Source organism: Lasiosphaeria miniovina, assembly GCF_030549165.1.
Source record: "Lasiosphaeria miniovina strain SMH2392-1A chromosome Unknown B0T26scaffold_3, whole genome shotgun sequence".
Classification (NCBI taxonomy): Eukaryota; Fungi; Ascomycota; class Sordariomycetes; order Sordariales; family Lasiosphaeriaceae; genus Lasiosphaeria; species Lasiosphaeria miniovina.
In genome coordinates, this window is record NW_026848222.1 from 1,212,562 (window position 1) to 1,234,890 (window position 22,329).

General features: G+C 54.3%; 7 protein-coding genes across 7 annotated transcripts; 3 read left to right on the forward strand and 4 right to left on the reverse strand.

The window, feature by feature from the left end:
* Positions 1-381: 381 nt before the first annotated feature.
* On the reverse strand, positions 382-2,764 carry B0T26DRAFT_810871 (endomembrane protein 70; the record flags this gene model as incomplete). The annotated part of the gene is made up of 3 exons (XM_060447279.1): positions 2,537-2,764; positions 521-2,442; positions 382-449 (listed from the first exon to the last, which is right to left on the reverse strand). Exons 2-3 carry the CDS (start codon positions 2,394-2,396, stop codon positions 382-384), a joined length of 1,944 nt encoding a protein of 647 aa, XP_060297874.1. The 5' UTR covers positions 2,397-2,442; positions 2,537-2,764.
* Positions 2,718-4,257, forward strand: B0T26DRAFT_673711 (uncharacterized protein; the record flags this gene model as incomplete). The annotated part of the gene is made up of 2 exons (XM_060439635.1): positions 2,718-2,943; positions 3,206-4,257. 2 exons carry the CDS (start codon positions 2,718-2,720, stop codon positions 4,255-4,257), a joined length of 1,278 nt encoding a protein of 425 aa, XP_060297875.1.
* A 170-nt stretch (positions 4,258-4,427) lies between these two features.
* On the reverse strand, positions 4,428-7,434 carry B0T26DRAFT_749419 (uncharacterized protein; the record flags this gene model as incomplete). Its single annotated transcript, XM_060445103.1, has 6 exons — positions 4,428-4,619; positions 4,649-4,879; positions 4,940-5,669; positions 5,814-5,902; positions 7,002-7,343; positions 7,405-7,434. 6 exons carry the CDS (start codon positions 7,432-7,434, stop codon positions 4,428-4,430), a joined length of 1,614 nt encoding a protein of 537 aa, XP_060297876.1.
* Positions 7,435-9,062: 1,628 nt separating this feature from the next.
* Positions 9,063-9,432, forward strand: B0T26DRAFT_749420 (uncharacterized protein; the record flags this gene model as incomplete). The annotated part of the gene is made up of 3 exons (XM_060445104.1): positions 9,063-9,075; positions 9,166-9,348; positions 9,410-9,432. 3 exons carry the CDS (start codon positions 9,063-9,065, stop codon positions 9,430-9,432), a joined length of 219 nt encoding a protein of 72 aa, XP_060297877.1.
* A 2,664-nt stretch (positions 9,433-12,096) lies between these two features.
* On the forward strand, positions 12,097-14,764 carry B0T26DRAFT_196561 (uncharacterized protein). Its single transcript, XM_060433716.1, has 4 exons — positions 12,097-12,686; positions 12,745-13,892; positions 13,982-14,513; positions 14,611-14,764. The coding sequence occupies exons 1-3, from the start codon at positions 12,199-12,201 to the stop codon at positions 14,329-14,331; spliced, it is 1,986 nt and encodes a 661-aa protein (XP_060297878.1). The 5' UTR covers positions 12,097-12,198; the 3' UTR covers positions 14,332-14,513; positions 14,611-14,764.
* A 535-nt stretch (positions 14,765-15,299) lies between these two features.
* Positions 15,300-16,035, reverse strand: B0T26DRAFT_643600 (uncharacterized protein; the record flags this gene model as incomplete). The annotated part of the gene is made up of 2 exons (XM_060437551.1): positions 15,300-15,692; positions 15,814-16,035. Coding segments are annotated over 2 exons (615 nt in total), but the record flags the coding sequence as incomplete, so codon positions are not given.
* Positions 16,036-16,553: 518 nt separating this feature from the next.
* B0T26DRAFT_700792 (uncharacterized protein) lies at positions 16,554-17,477 on the reverse strand (the record flags this gene model as incomplete). The annotated part of the gene is made up of 1 exon (XM_060441566.1): positions 16,554-17,477. A coding segment is annotated over exon 1 (343 nt), but the record flags the coding sequence as incomplete, so codon positions are not given.
* Between the last annotated feature and the right edge of the window lie 4,852 nt (positions 17,478-22,329).

Here is a 22,329-nt window from a genome sequence, read left to right on the forward strand (position 1 = left end):
GGCTCGCACCAAGCCAAGGCATATCCTGAGCCCAAGCACATCCCCCCCTCCCCCCTCCCCCGTCTCGGTGCCTCATTCTCCCCACTGGCTTTCCGGGAAAAAAATTAAAGACATAAAAAAAAGTAATCAAAGCCTCCGTTTGCGGCATAGCGTTCCAAGCCCGCCGTCTAGAGGTAAATGTAGGTAGTTTGCGCGGATGGTGGTACACAGATAAATTCCCGTTTTCCCTCCTCCTGTACTCGTACAGAATCGAGCCCGCGCACCCCGGCAAAACCCCCATTTCCATTAAAAGCACCGCCTTTCCTGTTTTTGTCCTTCCTGTATGGGCGCTAGTTTCTCTCGGTCAAGATCCGAATAATGGACAGCCGGACTTCTATTTGTCTAGTCAATCTTGATAGACGAGTAAATCTTACGCACAAACCACCAGCTAGAGAAGTAGCCGATAGACCCTAAAAGGAGAAAAAAAGAGGTTAGCTGAGCTCACCCATGCCATTTCAGATTTAGAGAGAGATCATCTCACCTGTCAAGATAAAGAAGAGGAACGAGATCAGCAAGCTGTAGCCCAGGTACAGGACACTGCCGGGCACGCCGCCTAGTGAGAGGCGGCTGACCCAGTAGATGATGGCGTTCAGAAAGACGTAGAGGGCGCTGGTGCCGGCGGCCAGGAAGGCGCGCCACTGCCAGTTGTAGTTCTCGGCGCAGAGCAAAAAGTAGACCATAAGCACAGTCACAGCAGCGCACGTGAGCACCATGAGGGCGTAGCAGAGGAAGAGGAAGCCGAACATGTAGTAGATCATGCTGAACCAGATGGAGCCCATGATGAAGTAGAGCTCGACAAAGATGGCGCCAAACGGCAGCAAGCCCACCAGCAGCATGCTCGGGATGGGCTTGAGGTACGTCGTCGTGGGCGGGATCTGGCGCGGGATCTGGTTGGTGCGCACGGGCGGCTCGATGGCCGGCGCGCGGAAGCCCAGCCACGAACCCGCAAACGACAGTGGCACCGAGAAGACGAACCAGATTAGGATGATGACCAGCATCGTCGTGAAGGGCACGGCCCCCGAGGAGCCCTCGGCCCAGAGGAACAGGTCGAGCAGGAAGAAGGTGCCGAAGACGATGCCGGGCACGAGCACCGGAGTCAGCGCAATATTCAGCTTCCACTTCTCGCCCTGCATCGACTTGTACACGCGCGCCGAGGCGTAGCCGCCCACGAAGCCGAGGATGGTGTAAAGCAGCACCATGATGGTGCCCAGCGAGCCGCGGTTCGACGGCGATAGGAAGCCGAGCAGAGCGAAGACGATGGTGAAGCCCGTCATGACGAACAACTGGGCGCCGTTTCCGAGGAAGATGGAGAGGAGCAGCGGGTGCGAGGGCGTGCGGAACACGTCGCCGTGCACCAGCTTCCACCCAGAGTCCTCCTGCACGCCATCCTCCAAGGCCGACGTGCCCGAGAGGTCGTCGAGGTTGATCTGGTCGAGCCTGTTGTACCGCTCAAAGTCCTTCTTCAGGGCCCGGACCAGGACCGACATGACGGTCAGGACCAGGAAGACGACGATGAAGGCCGAGTTGACGAGGGAGAACCAGTGGATCTTGGGGTCGATGACGTGGAGGTACTTGTCCCATCTCGTCGCCCAGGCGGTGGGCGACGGGACCCAGGACACGCTGTACGTGAAGGTCACGTCGTTGTCGTCGGTCTTCTCGTTGAGCACGATGGGGTCGAGAGCGGACTTGCATGTGTCCGGACCGACGTCGCCTGAGTATTTCTTGGACCTGGGCTCGACAATGACGCCGACGACGCGGAGCTGGTCCGGGTTCCCGTTGACCTCGTGGTAGTCGATGGTGATGTCGTAGTGGTTGTTGAACGACGGCTGGCCGTCAGCCAGCTCCTGGCCCAAGGGGAAGCCCGGGTTGTAGTACTCGGTGTCGGTGTTCTCGTCAACGATCTGGCCGGCTGGGAGGCCGTCGACGAGCCAGTTGAGGCTGGCACCCTCGGTGATGCGCCGATTTACGAAGAAGCTAGCCCCCTTGCGGTACTTGACTGGGCCGTCGCAGAGCTTCTTGCACGTCTCGTTGTGCTTCATCTTGAGCTCGAACGGCGACGTCTTTATCCTATCCCCGAACAAAATGCTCCCAAGGCTCTCACCGACGCTCTGGGCGCCGTCTTTGGGTTCGCAGAACCGGAAGAGTGGGTGGTAGTAGTCGTAGGAGAAGGGCGAGTGCAGTAAAGCATCGGGGCCGGGTGCTGGTCGAATCGTGTTGACATAGAGCGGTACGAGGTCGTCTGGCTTGTACGAAGTGGGCGCGACGCCGGGGAGGTAGAAGGCGGAGGCGAGCTGGGGCGCGGCCAGCAGCGACGCGACGAGCGTCGCCTTCGCCCGGGTCTGTTTCCTTAATTGCATGATGAATTCGTTTCTCAATCTGGGAGCGAGAGGAGGAAACGCTGTTCTGTTAATGGTCAGCGATGCGACATAGGAAAAAGGGGCGCCGTCGAGGCAGGAACCGAGCGGTCCGTAGGTTGAAAGGGGGTCGTATTCCGTACTTTAGCCCGCTAATAAGTTGCTTCTAAACTATCAGTCCGCGCCGACAGCCAGGTTCACAGCGAGAGATCCAGCGGATCTGCGCAATCAAAAGCAATAAACCATACGAAGCCCAGATTAAGCGTAGGGCATCGTTGGGGCGATAAAAGGGATTCAATGCTATCTGACGCAGGTCAGTTGATGATGTCTGGCATGTTGGAGCATGCGTACGCAGGCAGCTTCGAGAAGTCGGGAACAGCTGGCCAAGCCAAGGAACACGAATTTCAGCCAGCCCAGCCCCAGTTCGGCTGCCTAGCCTTTCAGGGGACGCCGTTACCCATAAGGCCTGCATCCACCGAGGTATTGACTGATAGTGCAGTATGCAATATTTCACCTGATTTATATCAGAAATACCGGCCTTCAGACCCCTGTAAGTATTCCTGGCGTGAGACCTGGAAATTTTCAGGCCGCACAATTGGCCCCACCTGCCGGGGGAACTCCCGACGAGAGCCGTCTTTTTTTTTTTGCCCTTCAGTTGCGGGGCGTGAATAAACTTTCTTCTCCTGCAAACCGCCCTTCGCACGCGGCGTGCAATCAATTGACAATGGCAGCACCAGCGACACTACCAGCATTGCTGGACACGCTCACCAAGTCCCTGTCTTCGGCACTTGAAGCTACACCGAGAATCACAGGCCTCGAAGTGCCCAAAGACGGGCTATCTCTGTTGGACGTCAAGAACGAGCTGCTGCTCTCGTACCTGCAAAATCTCGTCTTTCTGATCCTGCTCAAGCTGCGCCATGCCAAAAACGGCGGCTCCAAAGAAGAATATGTTGAGGCCCAAAACCTGGACGACTTAGTCGTGAAAAAACTCGTCGAGCTGCGGCTCTACCTAGAGAGGGGAACCCGGCCGCTCGAAGACAAGCTGCGGTACCAGATCGACAAGGTCCTCCGTGCGGCCGACGACGCGGAACGCAGCGCGCAGGCCACCGAAGCAGCGACAGCATTGGACGGGAATGGGTCGGAGCATGGCTCGGAATCTGGGTCCGATGCCGGAGGCGAGGACAGCGCTGACGGGGCGGCGGACGGTCGCAAGATTTCCGAAATGCAATACCGGCCCAACCTCTCTGCCTTTATCCGGCCGGCGGGCGCCGGCGGCGGCGACGACAAGAAGCGGACTGCGTCTGGAGTGTACAAGCCGCCCCGGATCGCGCCGACCGTCATGCCCAAGACGGAGAGGCGGGAGAAGACGGAACGCAAGAACCTCAAGTCGGCCACGCTCGACGAGTTCATCGCCGACGAGATGGCCACTGCGCCGATCGCCCAGCCTAGCATCGGCACCACCATCGTCGCCGGCGGACGCAAGGTCAAGACGGTGTCGGAGCGCCGCCAGGAGGACGAGCGGCGCGAGTACGAGGAGAGCAACTTCGTCCGTCTTCCGCTGGAGAGCAAGAAGGACCGCGCGAAGAAGGCTAAGTCGGAGGGCCGCAGCAGCCGCATGAACTTTGGCGGCGAGGAGTGGAGAGACCTGGGAGAGGGCGTGGACAGGATCAACCGGCTGACGCAGGGCAAGAGCAGCGGCATGGGCACGAGGGCGCTGCTCGAGAAGAGCCGCAAGAGAGGGTTCGAGACGACCGACGGCCCCCGCGGCAGCGGCGCCAGCGAGGGAACCAACATGGGCGAACGATACCAGAAGAAGCTCAAGGTGCTCGAGACGGGGCGCAAGGACAGGGGCAAGAAGCGGTAAAGCTGGGTTTCAGCACAAGGCCATGAAATTGAGTACGTTACTATCCATATACACAGAAAAGAGAATAAGAAAACAACCACCTCAGACTGTCAACTAAGTCGCCCCTGGGTTGATGCCTAGCTGTCCACCTCGTTGCGCTGTGTTTTTCTGGTTTGCATTCACGCCTGCCATCAGAACCCAAGGCCCACGTCCGCGTCCGCGTCCGCGTCCGCATAGCCATTTATACCGACCTCTAAGCGCATCTTGTCCTCGGCCTCGACGACTCTGGCCGGCAGGGCGTATTCGGTGCCCAGGAAGACAAAGAGCGCCCACTTCCAGCGGAAGGGGTTGAAGGCGACGCAGAAGACAAGCCACAACACGAGCTTGAGGTGAGGAAGTCGAGGGCGCCGACAGGCGACGAGCGCTTGAGCAGGCGCGTCATGTCGATCCAGCGGCACATCCAGAAGGGGCTAGGCCGCGTCAGCGGGTTGACCAGGAACATGAGCAGCAGCCGCGTGTAGATGCCCACGTGCCAGTTGCCGACGGTGCCGATGGCGCTGCGGTACGTGCAGTTGATCAACGACACGGACGGGTGCCGTGGCGGGAACGTCTGCAGGTACCAGTTGGGCGGCGCGTACGGCGCCTCGAAGCACGTTTCAGGCAGGAACGATAGCTACGGCCGTGCGAACCCCGTCGCCATCACCACCATGTCGGCGGCGATCTCTTCTTCCCTTTCGTCTTTGCTGCGCCGCCGCGCCAGCACGCCCTTGGCCGTGAAGCGCTCAATATCGCACTTGATCCACGCGGCCGAGCCGCTGCGCAGCTTGTCCATGACGTCCGAGTTGACCATGGGCGTGTCGGTGAAGATGCCGCTTGTCGCGGGGGCCAGGTCGCGGTAGAAGAGCCGGCGCAGCAGCGCCTCGGGGATCCAGCTGAGCGCCGTCTCCTGGCCGAAGACGTTGAGCGACAGCAGGATGTTGCACAGCGTGTTGCGCGGGATGATCCACTTGTCGCTGCGGGCGAGGATCTTGACCTTGCTGGCGCCCGCGCTCGCGCCGCCGCCGATGACGACCATGGTCTTGCCCTTGGCTGGCTTGCCCGTCAGGTCGCTCGAGTGGTAGACCGGGCCCTTGTAGTCGGCCAGGCCGGGCAGCTGCGGCATCTTGGGCTCGCCGCAGGTGCCGATGGCGGCGATGATGCCCTCGAAGTGGCCGTTGGTCGTGTTGTTGACGATCCAGCGACCGCGGTCGTCCTGGTAGACCTCGTCGACCCTGGTGTTGAACTTGGTCTTGGATCGCAGGCCGTAGCGCTCCCACAGGTCTCGGACCTGCTCGACTATGCGCTGCCGGTTCGGGTACGCCTCGTCCCATTTCACCGACGGGTGGAAGCGGTACATTATAATGGATTTAGAGGCTTGACGTGTTGTTGACCCTCTGCACGGGGATGGGTCAGTCAAGGCGTTGTTTTGGGGGATATCCAAGACTCACACTCCATATCCCACCGAGGTCCTTTTCTTGGCCCGCCTCGAATATGACCACGTCGAAGCCATGGCCAACGCAGTGAGCGGCGCTGCTCACCCCGTGATGCCTGCGCCGATGATGGCGACCTTGGGGCGGTGGAGGCGGCCGCTAGGAAGAACTGACGACAAGAGCCTGTCGGCTAGCGACTACAACAGATAGAATAGGAATAAAATTAGGTGCGTGAACGAGCTCGGACGCCGGATTTTTGGGCCATTTTTTGCAACGGTTTTGATGGTTTGTTTTGGCGGCGGCGGCGCCCGCTAACAACGGCAATGGTACGAATCAAACTGAGTCTTGATGTTCCTCACCAATTCGTAAAAAAGGCTGTTAGTTAGCAGGTCCAAATCGAAGCTCAACCTCTGTGCAATTGAGTGGTTCTGTCTGCAATTATATTTTACTTCATTCTTCACATTAAAAGAGATGCGCGATGTTGCTGGAGCGTCTCGTGGTGCCCCCTGCCAAGACGCAACGGTCTTGACGTCATTGGGAATCCACTGCCGTGACATGTGAAAACGCAGCGGCGTGGACGACGCAAACGGACATTTGGCCCGTCCGGTTTCAACGTTGCCGCAACCTTATCTGCGATATGATTTTGGCATAGGAGTGCAGTATCGCGGCACGGCAGCCGCAGATTCTCGGAAACTATTTTGTTCCTTTCGGGCTTGTTTTGCATTTCGGCTTAGTTTATCGTGAAACGGGTGCTGGCGGATGCCAAACCTAATGCAACGAGTTTTGCTAGACCCCGGAAGGAACGATGACCGCAGCCGAATGATTTTCCGCTTTCGGGGACTTGGATCGTCCACTTATTCTTGTAAGAAATTTAGAGCTCCTAGCAGAGTTAATATTGATCGAATTGCCTGGTAGGATTTTTTGGATAAGCTGCACATCTCCGAGGAAAACCTGCCGACTAATTAATTCACAACGTGGTGGGAATAACCTCAGATCACGCTACTTGAAACGACTTATTAACGGAACTACCCCCGCAAGTATACCCATTCACAGAACTCCGTCGATCTTGTCGAAACCAGACACCCTTCAATTTCCCCCCATGATTGCCTATTAACCGTCCCACACCGTCCCACAGCATTAAGCAGCATGGGAGACTGACAGAAAAAAATCACATAACCACATTTTAACCCCTTTTATGACCCCCACCCTTATCGCAGCACCGCCTTCTCGTCTCCCACCGCATAATCAATCGCAGACGTAGTATGGCAACCGGCAATGGTGTCTGTCTGGGCTGACGGGCATGGCGCTGCTTCCGTTCTTTCTCCAGCCACCACCGCCGCCGCCACCACCACCACCAACAACAATAAACTTGGCCAGCGAGATACCAAGGAGGGCGATCATGAGCAGCAGCGTGGCAACCGAGGACCACGCGCACACCTGGTGCGCACGCCACGTCAGTGTCGACCGGAAAGGAATGTAGGCCAGCGCGATGGGCGCAAACTTGGACAGGATGGTCACGCCCGCCACGGCCGCGCCGAACCCGTCGCCCCGCCGTGCGCTGCGCCAGAGCCCCGTGAATGGCTCCGTCACTCGTGGCGCAAGCAGCGTGGCCTGTAGCTGGGGTCGGCCGCTCGCGAGCTGCCGGTACGCGTCTGTCCCATGACTAGCGTGCCTCGCGCTTAATAAAGTGTAGGCTGACTATGGGCCCTTTGCTAGCATAAACAAGCATGGCGCTTTGCAACTCCCGGGGGGCGGGTCTGTCGTCGCTCGCTTGGTCGAGTAGAGTAAAACAGCCTGGTTGCATGAGACGAATCTGGACACCCCAAATTTGCTTTTTCGTTCGTAGTCCTAAGCTGGGGTGAGCTGTGGCTGATTTGCCTTGAGCTTTCTCTGATTCTTCCCTGAGCTAGGGTGGTCTCATACGCGGCCGCTGCACAGCCGCAGAGGCTAGTTTTCAATCCCCCAGTTTAGAAATGCCTTACGAGGGAACTTGAATGATGCGCAAGCTGCAGGAATCACCCCCGGGCAATACGTATGATTGCGAATTAACGCGTATGCCTAAGCATTATCGGATAGTAACTAGCTATAACGCCGAATGCGTCAGGGGTAACAAGGATAAGGGGCCGCACTAAAATAAGGTGGTTCGTATGGTAGGTGGTAGGCAAGTGATTAATTGAAGCCTATCTCGCTTTCTGGCGAAGCCAGAGCAAATCAGCTACAGCTTACCGCGGCGCAGGACTACGGACGGGGAATGCCAGCTGTGCGTAGATTCGTCTCATAGAACTAGGGCTACCCCCTGTTAGTAGACCCACGCACCCTCGTCGACATCAGAGTGAAGGCCGGACCGATACCCCAAGTTTTAGAGCGGGGGGATGAGTGTTTGCCCAGTTCTAGGCCACGGCTTGTCAGAAACACTGCACACTGGATTCGGTGGAATTGATGGGGTTGCAACTGCGTGATTGTATTTCTTCGGTTTTCCGGCTCTCTGGCCTTGCTAAAGAGCTATTCCTATAGCCTGTGAACGGTGGCAAAGATTGCGCGTCAGTGGCCACTGTTACCAATCCACTGTTCTGGTCGTTTCCAGACCCATCGTCTTCAACACTCAGCCTTGATGGCGTTCTGGCCTCTGGCCAGAACCCCTTTTCTTCTAACACAAGCTACGTAGACAGTTTTATAGTAGAAAACGATACTTGACAACTAAGGAAAGTACAGATACGTTCGATCCGGTATGTACGGAATCGCTGGCCAAAGGGCTCCGGGAATGGGGGAAGAAGACTTATAGGGAAGAACTGATGTTCAATATTCCTTGAATTTAACCGCGCTTACTGGCAGGTTTCGGTGCCTTACCCAGCCCTCTCCACATCTCGTGCGGCTTCATCAGCCTGTCTGGGGCGCATCTCAGTCGAGCAACACTCTAACAGCGTGAATGTTAGCCGATGCAGCAGGGTGATATACTGGAACTTCGCTTTGTCAGCGGCCTTTAGTTAGATCTGAAGACGTGCGTCATGCCATTTGGCCCTATTTCCCGACTTTTTCACTTGGAGCCCCGCGTAGCTTTCTCGGTTTTAGCATCTCATTTGCATGTTTAGCCAAATGCTAGGGTAACGGATTCCAACTCCAACAAGGGAGCCAAGGAATTGTAGCGTTTACCCATATAATCGGGACTCGGCGTGCTGCTCGAGGTGGCCCGGCCAAGCGAATTTCATATTACCCCTTTCCGCACTAATGAGCTCTAATCAATTGCATGAGACCGCTCACGAGCGTTTTCTCACATTCCGAACCTCTGGGGATCTAGCAAATTACTCGCTCCTTATTATACCCGAGTCATCCTAGGGTAGATCATCCTAGGGTAGATATATGTTTGCACTATGTAGCATTTTACAGACTTGTTTGGTTATCTGCCAGTGCCGCCCGACGATCTGCAAAGATGAAGATCGCAATTCTCACAGGATTGTAGCAGGCCCCCTTGTAGTCTTTGCCCAGCTCGACGCCCTCGCCAAAGATGCTGGACTCCTGTACTTCGGCACGGCGGTTAGCCCCAGTGACGGCAGCGACTCGGCGTACTATAAGCTCGAAAACGACATCAGAAACTTCGGCCAGTACAACGCCAAGAAGCAGGTTCAGAGCCTAGCACGGCTCAAAGGTAGGGTCTACAATTCAAAAGTGCCGAATCTAGAGTACTCTATTTCTAACACTTGGTTCAGGAAATCCGGCCAAGGGGGGCTAGTTGTATTTCTTGCAATTGAAAATGGTTTTGGCGATAATTTACGCTCATTTCTTCGTGGTATGTGGGCGAAAGTACTCTTCTGATCTGGATCAATGCCCCTTAGGTTAATAGGATAAGAAGTGGGAGGCCTCGACTAGCAGATTGGTACGTTCCTGGTACCGAGTTCTGTGATAAACAAACCAGACGACGGAACGTCACCTTTCACCTCCACTGTATCGAACCTTGGCATCGAGCTCAGCAGGCTGGCAATGCCCACAAAATCAAATAACGATAGTCAAAAACCAGCGGTGCCGGAAAAAGTTGCCTTCAAGGCTCCGAACGCCCCCGTGGCTTAATGAAAAAGGGAGATAGTCGTGACGGCCGAGATGGTCCGCTCCGAAGCGGCACTTCCGACCCTTTACAACTCTTGCCAAGGACCCTTCACCTTCCTGGCTAAGATATCAATCTCTCTTATATGACCCTGAAGCGACGGTGCTATATTCTGATCCATCGATGGTGGTTATGGGAATTTGCGTCGCTGGCTATAAGCATTTTAGCTATGATGGCGATTATTATCATCCTGATCAAGGTAGATGGGATAGCACTTAATAAGTAGTTATTCCATATCTAGCCAAACTTTGTAATATCCGCCCTTCTAACGATTTTAAAATCGGCACTCCTCGTCCCTATTACCGAATATATCAGGTACGAAGTAGATCTTAAATAGTCAGTATAAATACCATCATCATAACCATAATGGAGCGTGAGGATTCTTTTTCCTCACGCTAGTAATTACATTATTCATTTGTGCCCTACTATCTAGAACCTCTGTGCATTCATTATAGAGCAATAACCTACAGTGGCATTGTAACTCCGTCTGGGAGCGAGTAGCTCAACAAACCGTCTTTATATCGCCCACCTCACGATTAGCACCTTGCCGTACGCTTTGTCTTAACTTGACCAGTCTTTGCACTATGCTCAGGTGCAGGCCGTAGCATTACACTATACTGTTACGATCCTGGTTCAAAGGTGCAGTGGGCGTTGCCCGCTCGCGACAGATTGGCTGGAGTGGCATTTAGGGCGGGGCTCTCGGCGAAGTGGATGCAGCCAATCAGGGAACGCTTAGTATGATCAGTACGCCTAGTCGGCTCAGTTGGCCTGGGAGCGTACTGAGCATACGGAGCGCACTGAGCAAGACGGCTGCAGCCAATCAGGGAGCGCTCAGTATGGTCAGTACGCTCGATCGGCTCAGTTGGCCTGGGAGCGCACTGAGCATACGGAGCGCACTGAGCACATAGGATAAGGATTCTAATTGGTTGTCATAGTTCTATATAGGAGCTGGCAGAACGCTCCCCTTGGGAGAACGGTTCTGCAGCTATCAATGCATCTGGTTAAGCATACATTGGTTGTGTGTTGAAAGCCTGTCTTTCGCAATCTGTGCACGATACTCCTTGTCTTCTGTCATCTCCTACCTGCCGTCCAGACCCCCACAATCCTAGGCCGGGCCTAGCTCCGTGGACCCGTTGTCCAGATTGTAACATATACTCAGTTGCAGACCGTAACAGTTTCAGCAAGCCATTTCCAGATAACAACTTTCGTCAAGACACCAAAACTAGGCCATGCAGCAGTATAGGCTAGGCTCACCTATAGAGCCGCCCCGTTGCCTACCCGCTTCTAGACTAGGGGCAGGCTATCAGCCAACTTACGAAGAGCGGCTAGTGGCACACGAGCAACAACTGCCATATCGGTATGCTCGTGCATCCGGGCCGTCTGGCGGCAATTCTGTTGGATTCACCAGGTACCGGTACTGGAAGCAACAGGGCGTGACTGCACGCTGAAACTGGTGGTTCAAGTGATGATTGTTGATGTGTCTGTGTATCTGGAAGAAAGAGGTGGTCGTAGGCCACGTATATAGAATCCGTGGCCATGCGCCTCCACCGCCACCTCTGTGTGGCTGACTAGCGCGTTATTCCAACATTCCAACAAATTCTTACTAATACTCGCAGCAAATCTTCCTCCAACTTGCAATCATCGGCAGACAACGTTCACGGGTATCCACCACTCTTCACGCCCAACTCGATAAATACAAATTCGCCACCGACAAGCGAGTCTCGGGCCACTTTGAATGTCGTAGCTCCGAAGCACGGTTCCGGTTCTACAGACTTCGCGCAGTATAACAATTCTCCTATTGCCCAGCAGCCGCAAAGCCAAAACACCACCGGCCAAATTCCACCAGGATCCGCTGGGATGGTTGTGCCACCACTAGAACAACCAGATGGTAATAGTCGGGTTTCCGTTGCCGGTTATACCTTACCTAGACATGGAGCTCCCACAGGCCCGCCACCGCCCAATTGGAACCCGCATCTGGCTGGAGGAGGTAGACGGGCTCCTGGTCCGTACTTTGCACCACCACGGTCATCGTAATAGACTATAGGGAGTCTGGACATGAGTGCGGAACTATTTCTTATCAAATTCTTGTTGTTTGGCTATGAATTTCTTGGCTATTATTTGGAAGAGTAAAATGAGACTCACGAGCCTGGTACTCCCGCGCCGGTATCCGCCGCAAACCACGGTCGCAACCATTCGCGGAACAGAGCAGTCTCATGCAAGCAAAATGAAAATTGGTTATCACGCTCTTACACCCCCAAAATGTAAGCCTCCCCAGTACGTAAGCCTCTGATTGGTGGCAGTTGCTTCGTCGGAATTTGTGCCTGCGAATGAGAGTCTTAGAGACAAAGCCCAACCCCGCGCTGTAGGCCTCTTGCATGAGCAAAGAAGCTACTACTTATGGCAGCTCTCTTGCCTTTTCCAACCCCTTTCCAGCATACATTCCTCGTCAACTTTTATGCCCAGTCACCTGCCCAGGCCCGCCGAAGCATTGCACATCCTGACTCAAAGACACCGAAGATGCCAGCGACCGCATCCCAATATCAGCATTTCGTCCCGCAGTTCCTCCTGCGGAACTTCGCCCATCCCTACAAGCCCAAAAAGGAGGGCCCCAGAAATCGCAAAAATGGCAAGACCAAGTACGAGAAGGGAATGTTCCCAGGCGACAAGGTTGTCCGGACCCTGAATCTGACGGAGGACTCGCCCGTCATCTGCGAGAAGCCCATCTCACGTGTCCTGGGCCAGATGAACATGTACTCGGACAGCAGCAAGGTTGACCACCAGCAACAACACCAGGTGGAGAAGTTACTCTCCAAGCTCGAGAGCCAGGCCTGCCAGATCTTCCGCAGAATCACCAAAGCATTTGAAGACAACGAAGCGGGTTTATGGTGCGTACTTATGCCTCTGTTACAAGATCGATGCCAATCTCAACATTGTTCAAATCAGGATCACCCGAAGCGAGCGAGATCTTATTCGAAAGTTCCTCTTCATCCTAAAGTACCGCGGCTCAGGCTTCCACCATCGCTTTTACCATGACAAGCCGAAGGACTACGCCGAAATTGACCGAGAGCTCCTTCGCGAATATATGGCAGAGAGAGGGTTCACGTGCCCATTCAATGTCTGGCTGGACAACCTAAGGGCAATCATTGAGCTCGAGATGGATCCGGAAGGGGAGTGGAAGAGCAAACTGCTCAAGCGCATGTACATGGACGACGCCATGTGGTTCATCACTCATGCCCAGTGCAGCTACATGGCCATCTGCACGCCATCTGATATCGCCGACGAGTTTGTCTTGACTGACAATAGCTATAACATCTTTGAAGGGCCGAATACCTTTGTGCAGGACACGGACACGGGCGAGGTTGGGGAATCCGGGCACGTACCGATTCACGAGTTCGCCCCAGTTTCCCCAAAACTCATGATCGTTCTGCGGAGCTTTCTGCTTCCCAATCCACGTGAAGACGCTGACGAGAAGGTAAAAGCCTCACGAAATTTTTGGCGTTTCTGTGCCGTGGATGGAATCTACGACTACTGGAAGAAGTCGCTCTTAGACGACCTCCCAATTACCAAGGCCCGAAACAACTACACCCGTGTTTTCGAAGGCCGCCTCCAGTACCTCGACGTCGATGAAACCAAATGGAAGAGGCTCAAAAGCCACAAGTTCTACTTCTCCTTCTTCCCCGTCAGCACCAAGCACGTCCATACCATCAACGCCATTCTGCTGGACAATTGCTGGCCGTGCACCCACGTCGTCTTCGAGTCGGCCGAGAGCTTTACCCGAACCTTGGAGTGGTATCTGACAGCACCTTGCACGGTCGGGAAGATCATCATGGGGTACGACATCGAGCGCCGCGAGGCGGCTCTGAAGAAGCTCGAGACCATTTCACGCTCCCTGGGGTCTACAAAGGAAACGGTCTGGAAGCGGGAGTCTAGCCCGCCAATGCGAGACTACGACAAATTCCGCTTGAGACATGCCGAGTTGCGGCGGGCTTTTAAGAGAATTATTACTGGAGGGGACTCAGCTGTTGAGGAGGTCAGGAAGGAGCGGTTCGAGGCTTCCGATTCGCCCGCCATACAGACATACAGGATCTTAGGCAGGTCAAATATCTTTCTCTCTCGAGACCGCGGGCTTCGGCTACTGTCGCCAGGGAGGCTCTCTCTGACTTTCAACTACCTTACGCAGGCGGCACATTCGACGCCTTTAGTTCGGACATGGATCAAGTCCCCAGGATGTCTAAGCTGAGAGTCATGATTGACATCTGGTCTAGAGGAGTCGACGAGACGATCCGCCAACGGAACCGCGCTCTCCTACTCGACGCATATCTGCAGCTTCCACCGCATCGAGTGTGGCTTTACGTGAAGGTTGAAATCTGGCAGGTGCAAGACGCTCAGGGCCGTTTCCAGCTTTCCACCAACAAACTCTCTGGAAACGAGCCCGAGGACATTATCGCGCGAGGAAAGTGCCCCCTCCTTCATACTCAATTACTCATGACCAATGTTCCTCTTCCAAGCTGGCACGGGGATGGTGGCTAACCCTTCCACAGCTCGCCACTGTGTCAACCCAGAGGCTCTCAACAGGCTCATGTACCGCGCGGGCGTAGCCAGCGACAAAATGAGCCAGTTCTCGGATGTCAACCTCTGGGGAGATATCACCCTAGACTTTGAGGGATACCGACGTTGGGTGTTTGTGACGCAATGCACATTTGTTGGGCCAGGTAATTGCACCTCATCCCAAGCTTTTCTTGTATTTCTCTACCGCAAAAAGGGGAAAAATGAAATAAATAAAAGTTGCTAACGCACATGAATTATCAGGCTGCATCCGTGACTGCGGCAAGTATTCGCCCATTTGGGCTTCCAAGAGTCCTAAATTAATGGCCTATCAGGCACACGAGATGGCTGACCCTAACATGGATCATCAGGCATCCCAGATATCGAGAAGCTTGCGCGACAAGCGCAAGTCGAGGTCCTGAGGAGCGGCCAGCACTTGCTCGTTGACGATATTGACATAAAAGCTGGAGAGAGGCCGCTAATTGAAGAGGGTGAGAGGATTGAGCTGCTGACCCGAATTCTCGTAAAGTTGAGATTCCAGCACGCCCTCGAAGGGAAACTCGAAGAGGATTTGTTGGAAAAGTTGCATTCTGTTTTCTTCGACATTATGTATCCGACTCCGCCCCGTGACTGGTCGATGTGGTGGGTGTTCGCGTGAGCAAGAATACGGGGCGTGATTGGGTGGTACTGTGTCGGAGTACGTCGGAAAGGGTTGAGTATTGTCAAGTGAACATTATCCAAGTGCCGAGAAACATGATACCTCCGCTGAAAGGAATTTGGAATATATCATCATCGGTGTCTATTCTTATACCCGAATTCTTTGATCGAATCCTCACCAGCGTCATCCGCTTAATATCAAAATCACGAAGCCAGAAAATCGCCCACTGCAACTCCAGCATGATAACTCAAAATAACTCAAAACAGCATAACCAGAAAATGCCCGCTTGTCAATGTCACCTTGTGTCGCCCGAACCAACTTTGGCCACTCTCCCGGCCGTCATGCGCCTCTCGGTGGCGCGCTCGGCCCGGCGGCCAGACCGCAAGCGGCGCATCTCGGCAAAAATGGCGACGAGCATCCACAACGTCCAAATGACGGCGGCGACGATGATGTAGGTGCGCTTGCGGTCGGCCGAGGCGCCGGCCAGCTGGAGGCCGAGCCCGCCGTTGATGATGCCGACGGTGACGCCGATGCGGCCGTTGAAGATGTGCAGGTACGACCAGAACTGCCGCCGCTGCACCTGCTTGAACCGCCGGTGGTGGAGCCAGCCCAGGATCGGCTGCGGCAGCAGCGTGGCCAGCGTCACGAGGCCCACGATCGGGTGGTACTTGGTCGAGTCGTTTGTCAACTTTTTTCTGTTAGTTCTCTATCCAAAAAAGAGAAAAGAAAAAAGAAAAGAACAACGGAAAGAAGAAAGGTGAAACACTGACCAAGTTCCCGCCAGTCCCAGGAATCCGCACCATGCGCACGAGGTAGATGCCGAGCCCGACGCCGGCAATAAAGATGCACATAGCCGCAAGCTGGAAGAGGCCGTGGGCCCAGAGAGCGAGGCGGCCGGGCAGCAGGCGCATGGCGACGGAGCCGACGGGGAACAGCACGACCATAGCCAGGGCGGCGAGGATGCCGTGGATGGTGCGGTAGTGAATCGCCGCGCTGATGTCAAAGCCCGGCCCGCCCCTGAACCCGCCCGCCTCGCCGAATCCCCCGCTGCCGCCGAATCCGTTTCCACTGGTACCGCCTCCGCCGAACCCTCCGCCGTTGGCCGTCCCGTCGCCACTGCCCGTGCTGCCGGTCCCGGTCCCGGTTCCGGTTCCTGTGCCGATGGCGCCAGGGTAGCCGCTCGGTGGCCCGCCGGCCCCGAATCCGCCCAGAGGGCCGTGCGCAAGCGCTGAGAGGACTGTCTCGAGCGAAGGCTATTAGCAGCAGCAGAAGCAGCAGCAGCAGCAACAGCAGAAGCAGCAGCAGAAGCAGCAGCAGCAGCAGAGTACGGCCGCTTCTACTTACGCAAGCAGACACCGGCAGCGAGCCGGGCCGTGTTAGCGCGGGGGACGCCGCCGAGGAGGCTCATTGTCGTTTTTGTTGCAAAATCCAAATCAGTTCAACCTGTGCGTTCACTGTCCGCCACTGAAGGGACGGATTGGCAGATCCGGTAGAGAAGAGGTGCACGGTTCCTAGTCAGACTCTTGATCTAGTCGAACAAGAACGGGGAGTGATAGCAAGGTAGGTAGGTGAGACGCCACACTTTCCAAAATAGAAGCGGAGCAGGCAGGCAGGCAGGAGAAACAATGAATAAGTAAGAAAAACGCCAAGGCGGGAGAGAGCAAGGGCGGCCCCACGCGCGAGCGAACCCACCACATATAGCCCAATATCTCCCCGGTTCACTCTTTCTCTCGCTGAGGAGAGGGGTTGGGTCTTGCACGGACAAGCGACCGACCGACCAACCGACCGACCGGGAGGGGGTGCAAATGGCTCGGTCCATGCACAGGGGGACGACTACGTATGTGCTAAGGACAGGACAAGGACAGGAATATGCATGACGGTAGTGCTCTGCATTGACTAATTGCCTACCCAAGAAGCAATTACCTGGGCCTACCTCAAAGGAGGAGCCCGCACCGCCGTTGGGGAATCTGCGGGCTGCGGGCTGCGGGCTGCGGGCAGGGTCTCTGTTTCAAGTTTCAACTCCCCTTTGATGGCGTGGGAGTGGGGGATCTGGTTTGTAGGGATGAATGGAGGGAGGGATATTCGGGCTACGGCAGCGGAGGGTACTATGAATGGCCCCTTTCCTTTACTTGCCCCGGATCGAAACATGGGGTATTTCAGCTCCCAATGCCGTGGGGAAATAATTACGCAGCAAGGATTTATTCCCCTTTCCTTACTTTCTCGTCCTTCATTCTTTTCTGGTTTCCCTTTTCCCTTTCTAGTCAGACCTCTTTTCATCCGGACATTTTAGCCAACCAGTTACACGAGCCCACGCTCTCTCTCTCGTAGAAGCTGAACGAGCCGCTCTTGGGGCGTCGTCAGACGTGGCACACACCCACGGACTTGCGTTCACTCGTCGCGCATGGCGCCGTGTAGTGGGCCCCTGATAATGCTGTGTCATGTCATCGGAGGTTTTTTTGGGGGCACCTCTGGGCTGAACCAAACCAAGACGTGCGTGCGTACCCGTGTGCGACACACACAATTACCCGCTCGGCACCGAGACCACGCCTCTCCTATGCGGACTTGCCAAGGCTCGGGTCTTGGGGCGGTTGCTGCTGTCCCGGCCCGTTTCTTGGCTTTGGGATTTGGTGGTTTTTTTGAAGGCAATGGTTCGTCAGACTCGCTGGGCTGGTATCGTACTTATCAGCGATGCACGCGCTTGGCCGGTGCATATGCTGGGACAGAGGCGACTGCGACGTATACTGTGCTGCTGCTAAGGTTTTGGGGCGGTCTAGATTTGGGCAAATCAGCGTTTGGTGGTGGTGCTGGCTGGCTTGCTGAGCGACGCAGGTAAGGTATCATGTCATGTCTTATCTTCGGACATCCGGCCCGGCCCAGTGCCGCAGCGGCCGGCATGCATAGCGCAATTGCACGACATACCAGGTTGCGCCTTGTTCTCGGCCAGATCTTGGATAGTTTTTGGACAGGAGAAATTAGGTAATTAATTACGAAATAAAGCGCCGTGCTGCTTTCTAATGTGAATAGCCCCTTCTCTTCTCTTTTTTCTTTGCTTTTCGTTTTTCTTTTCTTTTTTTACTTCGTCATTTTCATCTTCTTTCTTTTTCTCCTAAACTTGCATTAAGGAAGCCTTTGGTAGGTAGGTTGCTCGCCTCAATCCTACAGCCGTTCCATGTTTTTCCATGCTATGCCTCAACCAAACTTGAAAAACCATCCCAACCTTCGTCAATGTTTATTTCTCTATCGATTTTGAAGTTTATTTAGATTTCTCTTCCATCTCTCCAACGCAGAAAACCAAACAAACCAAAAAGGCAGGACCAGCCCCTTCTTATACTACTATTGTGGTGGCGAAGTGGGTGGCGAAGTCTCTATCTAGAACCTTCGAGGCCCTTCTGCTTGACTCATTCCAACACTTACCATGCATTCAGTGGCCAGGTCATGTATGGCCGCCAGTCTTGGTCTTGGCTCCGCTGTGCGGGGCCATCATCTTTGAAGCGGCCGTCTTTTCATCTTGGAGTTGTGTGCTGAGCCGGGGCTGTTGTTGCTGTCGTCGCCGTCGTCACCACCGTACCTGTACGATCAATTGGCTTTGATATAATTCATCAAATTGAGAACGGGCTGCGCCTGTTTCAATCTGCACAAGTCTTGCAAAATCGGGCTGGATTAGAATATTATTTTCCTGTTTGGAGCCATCGGCGCCACGGCCTGGGGACGAATGCCACACAATATCAAAGAACGGTGCGGTGGGCATGTCAAGGACATTGTCAACTAGGTACCTAATACCTAAAGAGCAACTTGTTTTGTTTCGGAACCGGGTTCTTAGTCCCTATTCGGCTCTTTGTTTGTAATAGGTTAAAGACTAAAACTAACTCGGGAGTCGGTATCCAACCAGATGATGATCAATAGACGGCACAGAGAACAATGTCATTTTTACCCTGATTAGATAACAGCGGCTTTCAGGTCCAGATTGCAATTATACGTCTGAGCTTCCAAACATAACTATATAACTTGATACTATCCCCCCCAAAGGCAAGATTTCTGAGGGACAAGCAAACATGGATTTCCTCCTGTCTTCCCGACAGGCTACGGGGGAGTCTTCAAACCCCCCCAACTCTGGCAACACTGAAGGTTTCGGGCAAGTGCCTGATGGTTGTGAAATTCAAACTCACTCGGAGCTTTGTTGGGAGTGCCAGGGTGAGGTCTATTTGATCTGGCGCGCAGACGAGATTCAGGAAATAGCATGTAAACAGTGCCATCCGTACGTGGAGGGCCCGCAAGCGTGTTCTTGTCACGGCTGGTACGAGTGCGCCACCGGCATTGATTCGATGGCCGGCCGGGACGAACCCTGCATCGGCGTCAACTTCAGACACCACCGCCTGCACGTTTGCCCCTTCGACCCCAGACACCCTCTAGATCAACAGGACTTTGGCAACTGCAAGGTCTGTGCCACTGAGGTCGAGGCTGAAACTTCTACTCTGAAGAACATGTCGCCACCGAGCTGTTGGCGACATTGTACCGGCCTGAGCGGCGGGTGTTTGCCAAGGCAACCCTTGACGAGGCCAAGGACCTGGGCACAGTCCAGATCTACGAGAATCCAAAGAGAGCGCCTCTGCCAAAGGGAGGACCACCGGGGGGCCGCGTCCCCAAGGGAATAAAGAACCACCGCCTAGACATTTAAGAGAGGGTCGGATTCTACCTAGTCCTATAGCCCATAATTACATACTATTTACAACTAACCTAAGAAGATAAGGATTTAGAAAGGAAATTTTAGGAACTAAAAAAAAATTGTAAGAGAAGACAGGTACGCCTGATCAAGGTGGTCACAATGTAGGTGTTGAAGTAAGAGGGCAATGACTGATATTGGCGAGAGACTTCAACCTGGCCCTCGCAAAGGAAAGGGGCGAGGGCCTCTGATTATATACATGACAGAGTGTAAGGCGGGCCATTGACAAAGGAGTGAAGTCTAGGCCCGCTTCAAAGGAGTGAGTGGGTTTTGTGTGAGGGTTGGGGTTCCTTTCTTACAGAAATCTCCTGACAAACTCACTAGCTGCATGCCTAAATTTGCGTGAATAATATATGTAACTATAATAAACTCGCTTATTTCGTAATTCTAAAACACCATCCCTAGTAGAGTGTAAGTGTACCTATTCTAGACCAACCATGGCAGCGTTATTGCCGCAGATGCCGGCAAACCAGTCCTCGAGCTCGTTCCAACAGTTGTCCTCGTCCCAGTGGGGGAGCATGCGAGAGGCGCTGGAGCTTGGCGGCAGAGGCGAGAACTGCTCAGACTTGATGCAGTTGACGGTGGCGCATGATGAGAAGGTAGTGATGTTGACTTCGCCGTAGGATATTGACTCGTCTGCTCGTTGTTGTCCAAGCTGCACTCGAGGAATCCGCCTTGTCAACGGCAACGTGCGTCGCGCCAAGACTCCTTCTTCCTCCCGTTCGTCGGAAGAAATCGCCCGCAAGGCCATAAATGGGGCAAGGCGACAACAAGGTGTTGCCGAGTGCTAGCTCGTGGCATCGCAGCAGTTTATGCTCCTTCGAGGGTTCTAGGGACTTAGTACCAAGCCAAGGCTACCGCCAACCAAACCCCCGGATTTACTTTCTTAGCTTCCCTGCTGCAATGCAATTCAGTGAGTGCACCGTCATAGGCGAGAGGGGGTGCCACATCAGTCTTCCAGCCTAGCAGCGCCCCCGGAGGAGACGGCGGGCCTGTCCCCCGTGCCGCTTCGTTCGAACCGGCCCCTTTTGTCTTCTCCCGGTCCCCTCCCCTGCACTCATGAAGGCCCAGAACCTCTGTTTGTTCGAACAAGCCTCTCGTCTTACGTGCTGCGGTGCCTAGCTTAGTGGGCCAAGCAGCATTTTTGGCTCTCTCTCCGCCAGTTCGCCCTCAGCCTCCTTCCCCCATATCCACCCAACCGTTTAGGATGATGCAGCTATTGTCTCTTTTCTGAGAGCTTTGCTCGTTTTATCTTCGTGTCGGCCGAGTTCTGTGAGCAGAAACGAGTTTGACACTGATCGGCAAGTGTGCTAGGTCCTCACATGTCTCTATGGCAACTGTCATCTTGCTGAGTTGGTGATGAATCCCGCCTCCCATGTTTGGAGCGACGGAAAGACGGTGGTCAAGCGAAAGTCTCTCCAAGTCATCAACAATGATGTCAATGCCAATGAAGGGTACCGAGCTACCGAGGAGAAGCCGCGAATGGCGAGCCTTTTTGACAACAGTGTGGGGGCTGTGTCTGGTTGTCGATTCTCATTTCTGAGAGGGACTGTGAGGACGTGATTAGCGGGCTGTCAAACTTTCGAGTACCAGCACGGCCAGTTGATGAAAGGAAGATATCAGGTTTTTTATGCCTACACGCCGGCCATTTATCTTGTCTCTGTTGAGGCATTAGGTTTGTCAATGAGCCGACGTGAATTACTCACCCTGTGGGTTGTTGGATAGCTTGGCGGCTGATAACGTGGAATCAATCCAGTTCGGCTTTTGCGCACGAAGAATAACGATAGGTGGGTCGTTATAAGGCTCTCTTGCTTCTAGTCAGATATTTGCACAAGGTTAAAGACACTTGCAAGGGATGCCAAAATCAAAGCGTGCCTACCAATAAAACCCGTTGTCGCAAAATGATAGCTCCCGCCCTTGAGAGATCCTTTCACGTATACCTATGTCAGGATACAGGTAGGTATCCTACATTTAAGCATGTCCGGTATATAGGTACACGGCACAACATGCCCTTCAACCCGTTCTCTCAAGGCGCCCTCTCACCCTCTGAGCAAGAGGTAGTAAGTACTACAGAAGTGCCGATAAGGGTCATCTTAGTCTCAACTTGGTAGTACCTTTTGCCGCGTCTCAAGTGTGTAGCCACCCGCTGTGGCAGTATCTCCATGTCCTTGTGTGAGACGTTCATGTGGTGAACTGTGTGCAAGTTATATGGAAGGAAGCCAACAGAGGAGAAATCTGCGGGCTGTTGTCCGGAGATGGCCCCACCCATGTAGGGCCTCTCACACCTTGAACAGAAGATACCTACCGATTGGGCTGAAACCGCTACTTAGATCATGGCGTTAAGCGGCAAGTGGGTGACAAAAAAAGTGAGCGACTTTTTTTGGCCAGGCCAAGCCGCTACAAAAGATGCCCTAATTTCAAGCATCTTCACGGGGTATTATCTTGCACGAGGCTGATCACAGCCCGCTTCTGGTTAGGGTGAGGAGGTTGAAAGTCGCTCGCTTTTTGTCGCCCGCTTGAGCGCAAGCGGGTGGGGTAATGCACCACTGCCCAGCCGTGTGGCAGCCCAAACACGTGATTGGTCAGGCGCAATTTCTTTCATGAC

Excerpts from the sequence above, each read along its gene's own strand:
- B0T26DRAFT_196561 (XM_060433716.1), top strand. The coding sequence starts at position 12,199 with ATGGCAGCTCTCTTGCCTTTTCCAACCCCTTTCCAGCATACATTCCTC. Across the intron at positions 12,687-12,744 it reads GACAACGAAGCGGGTTTATG|GATCACCCGAAGCGAGCGAG; the intron begins GTGCGTACTTAT and ends TGTTCAAATCAG. Across the intron at positions 13,893-13,981 it reads ACAGACATACAGGATCTTAG|GCGGCACATTCGACGCCTTT; the intron begins GCAGGTCAAATA and ends TACCTTACGCAG.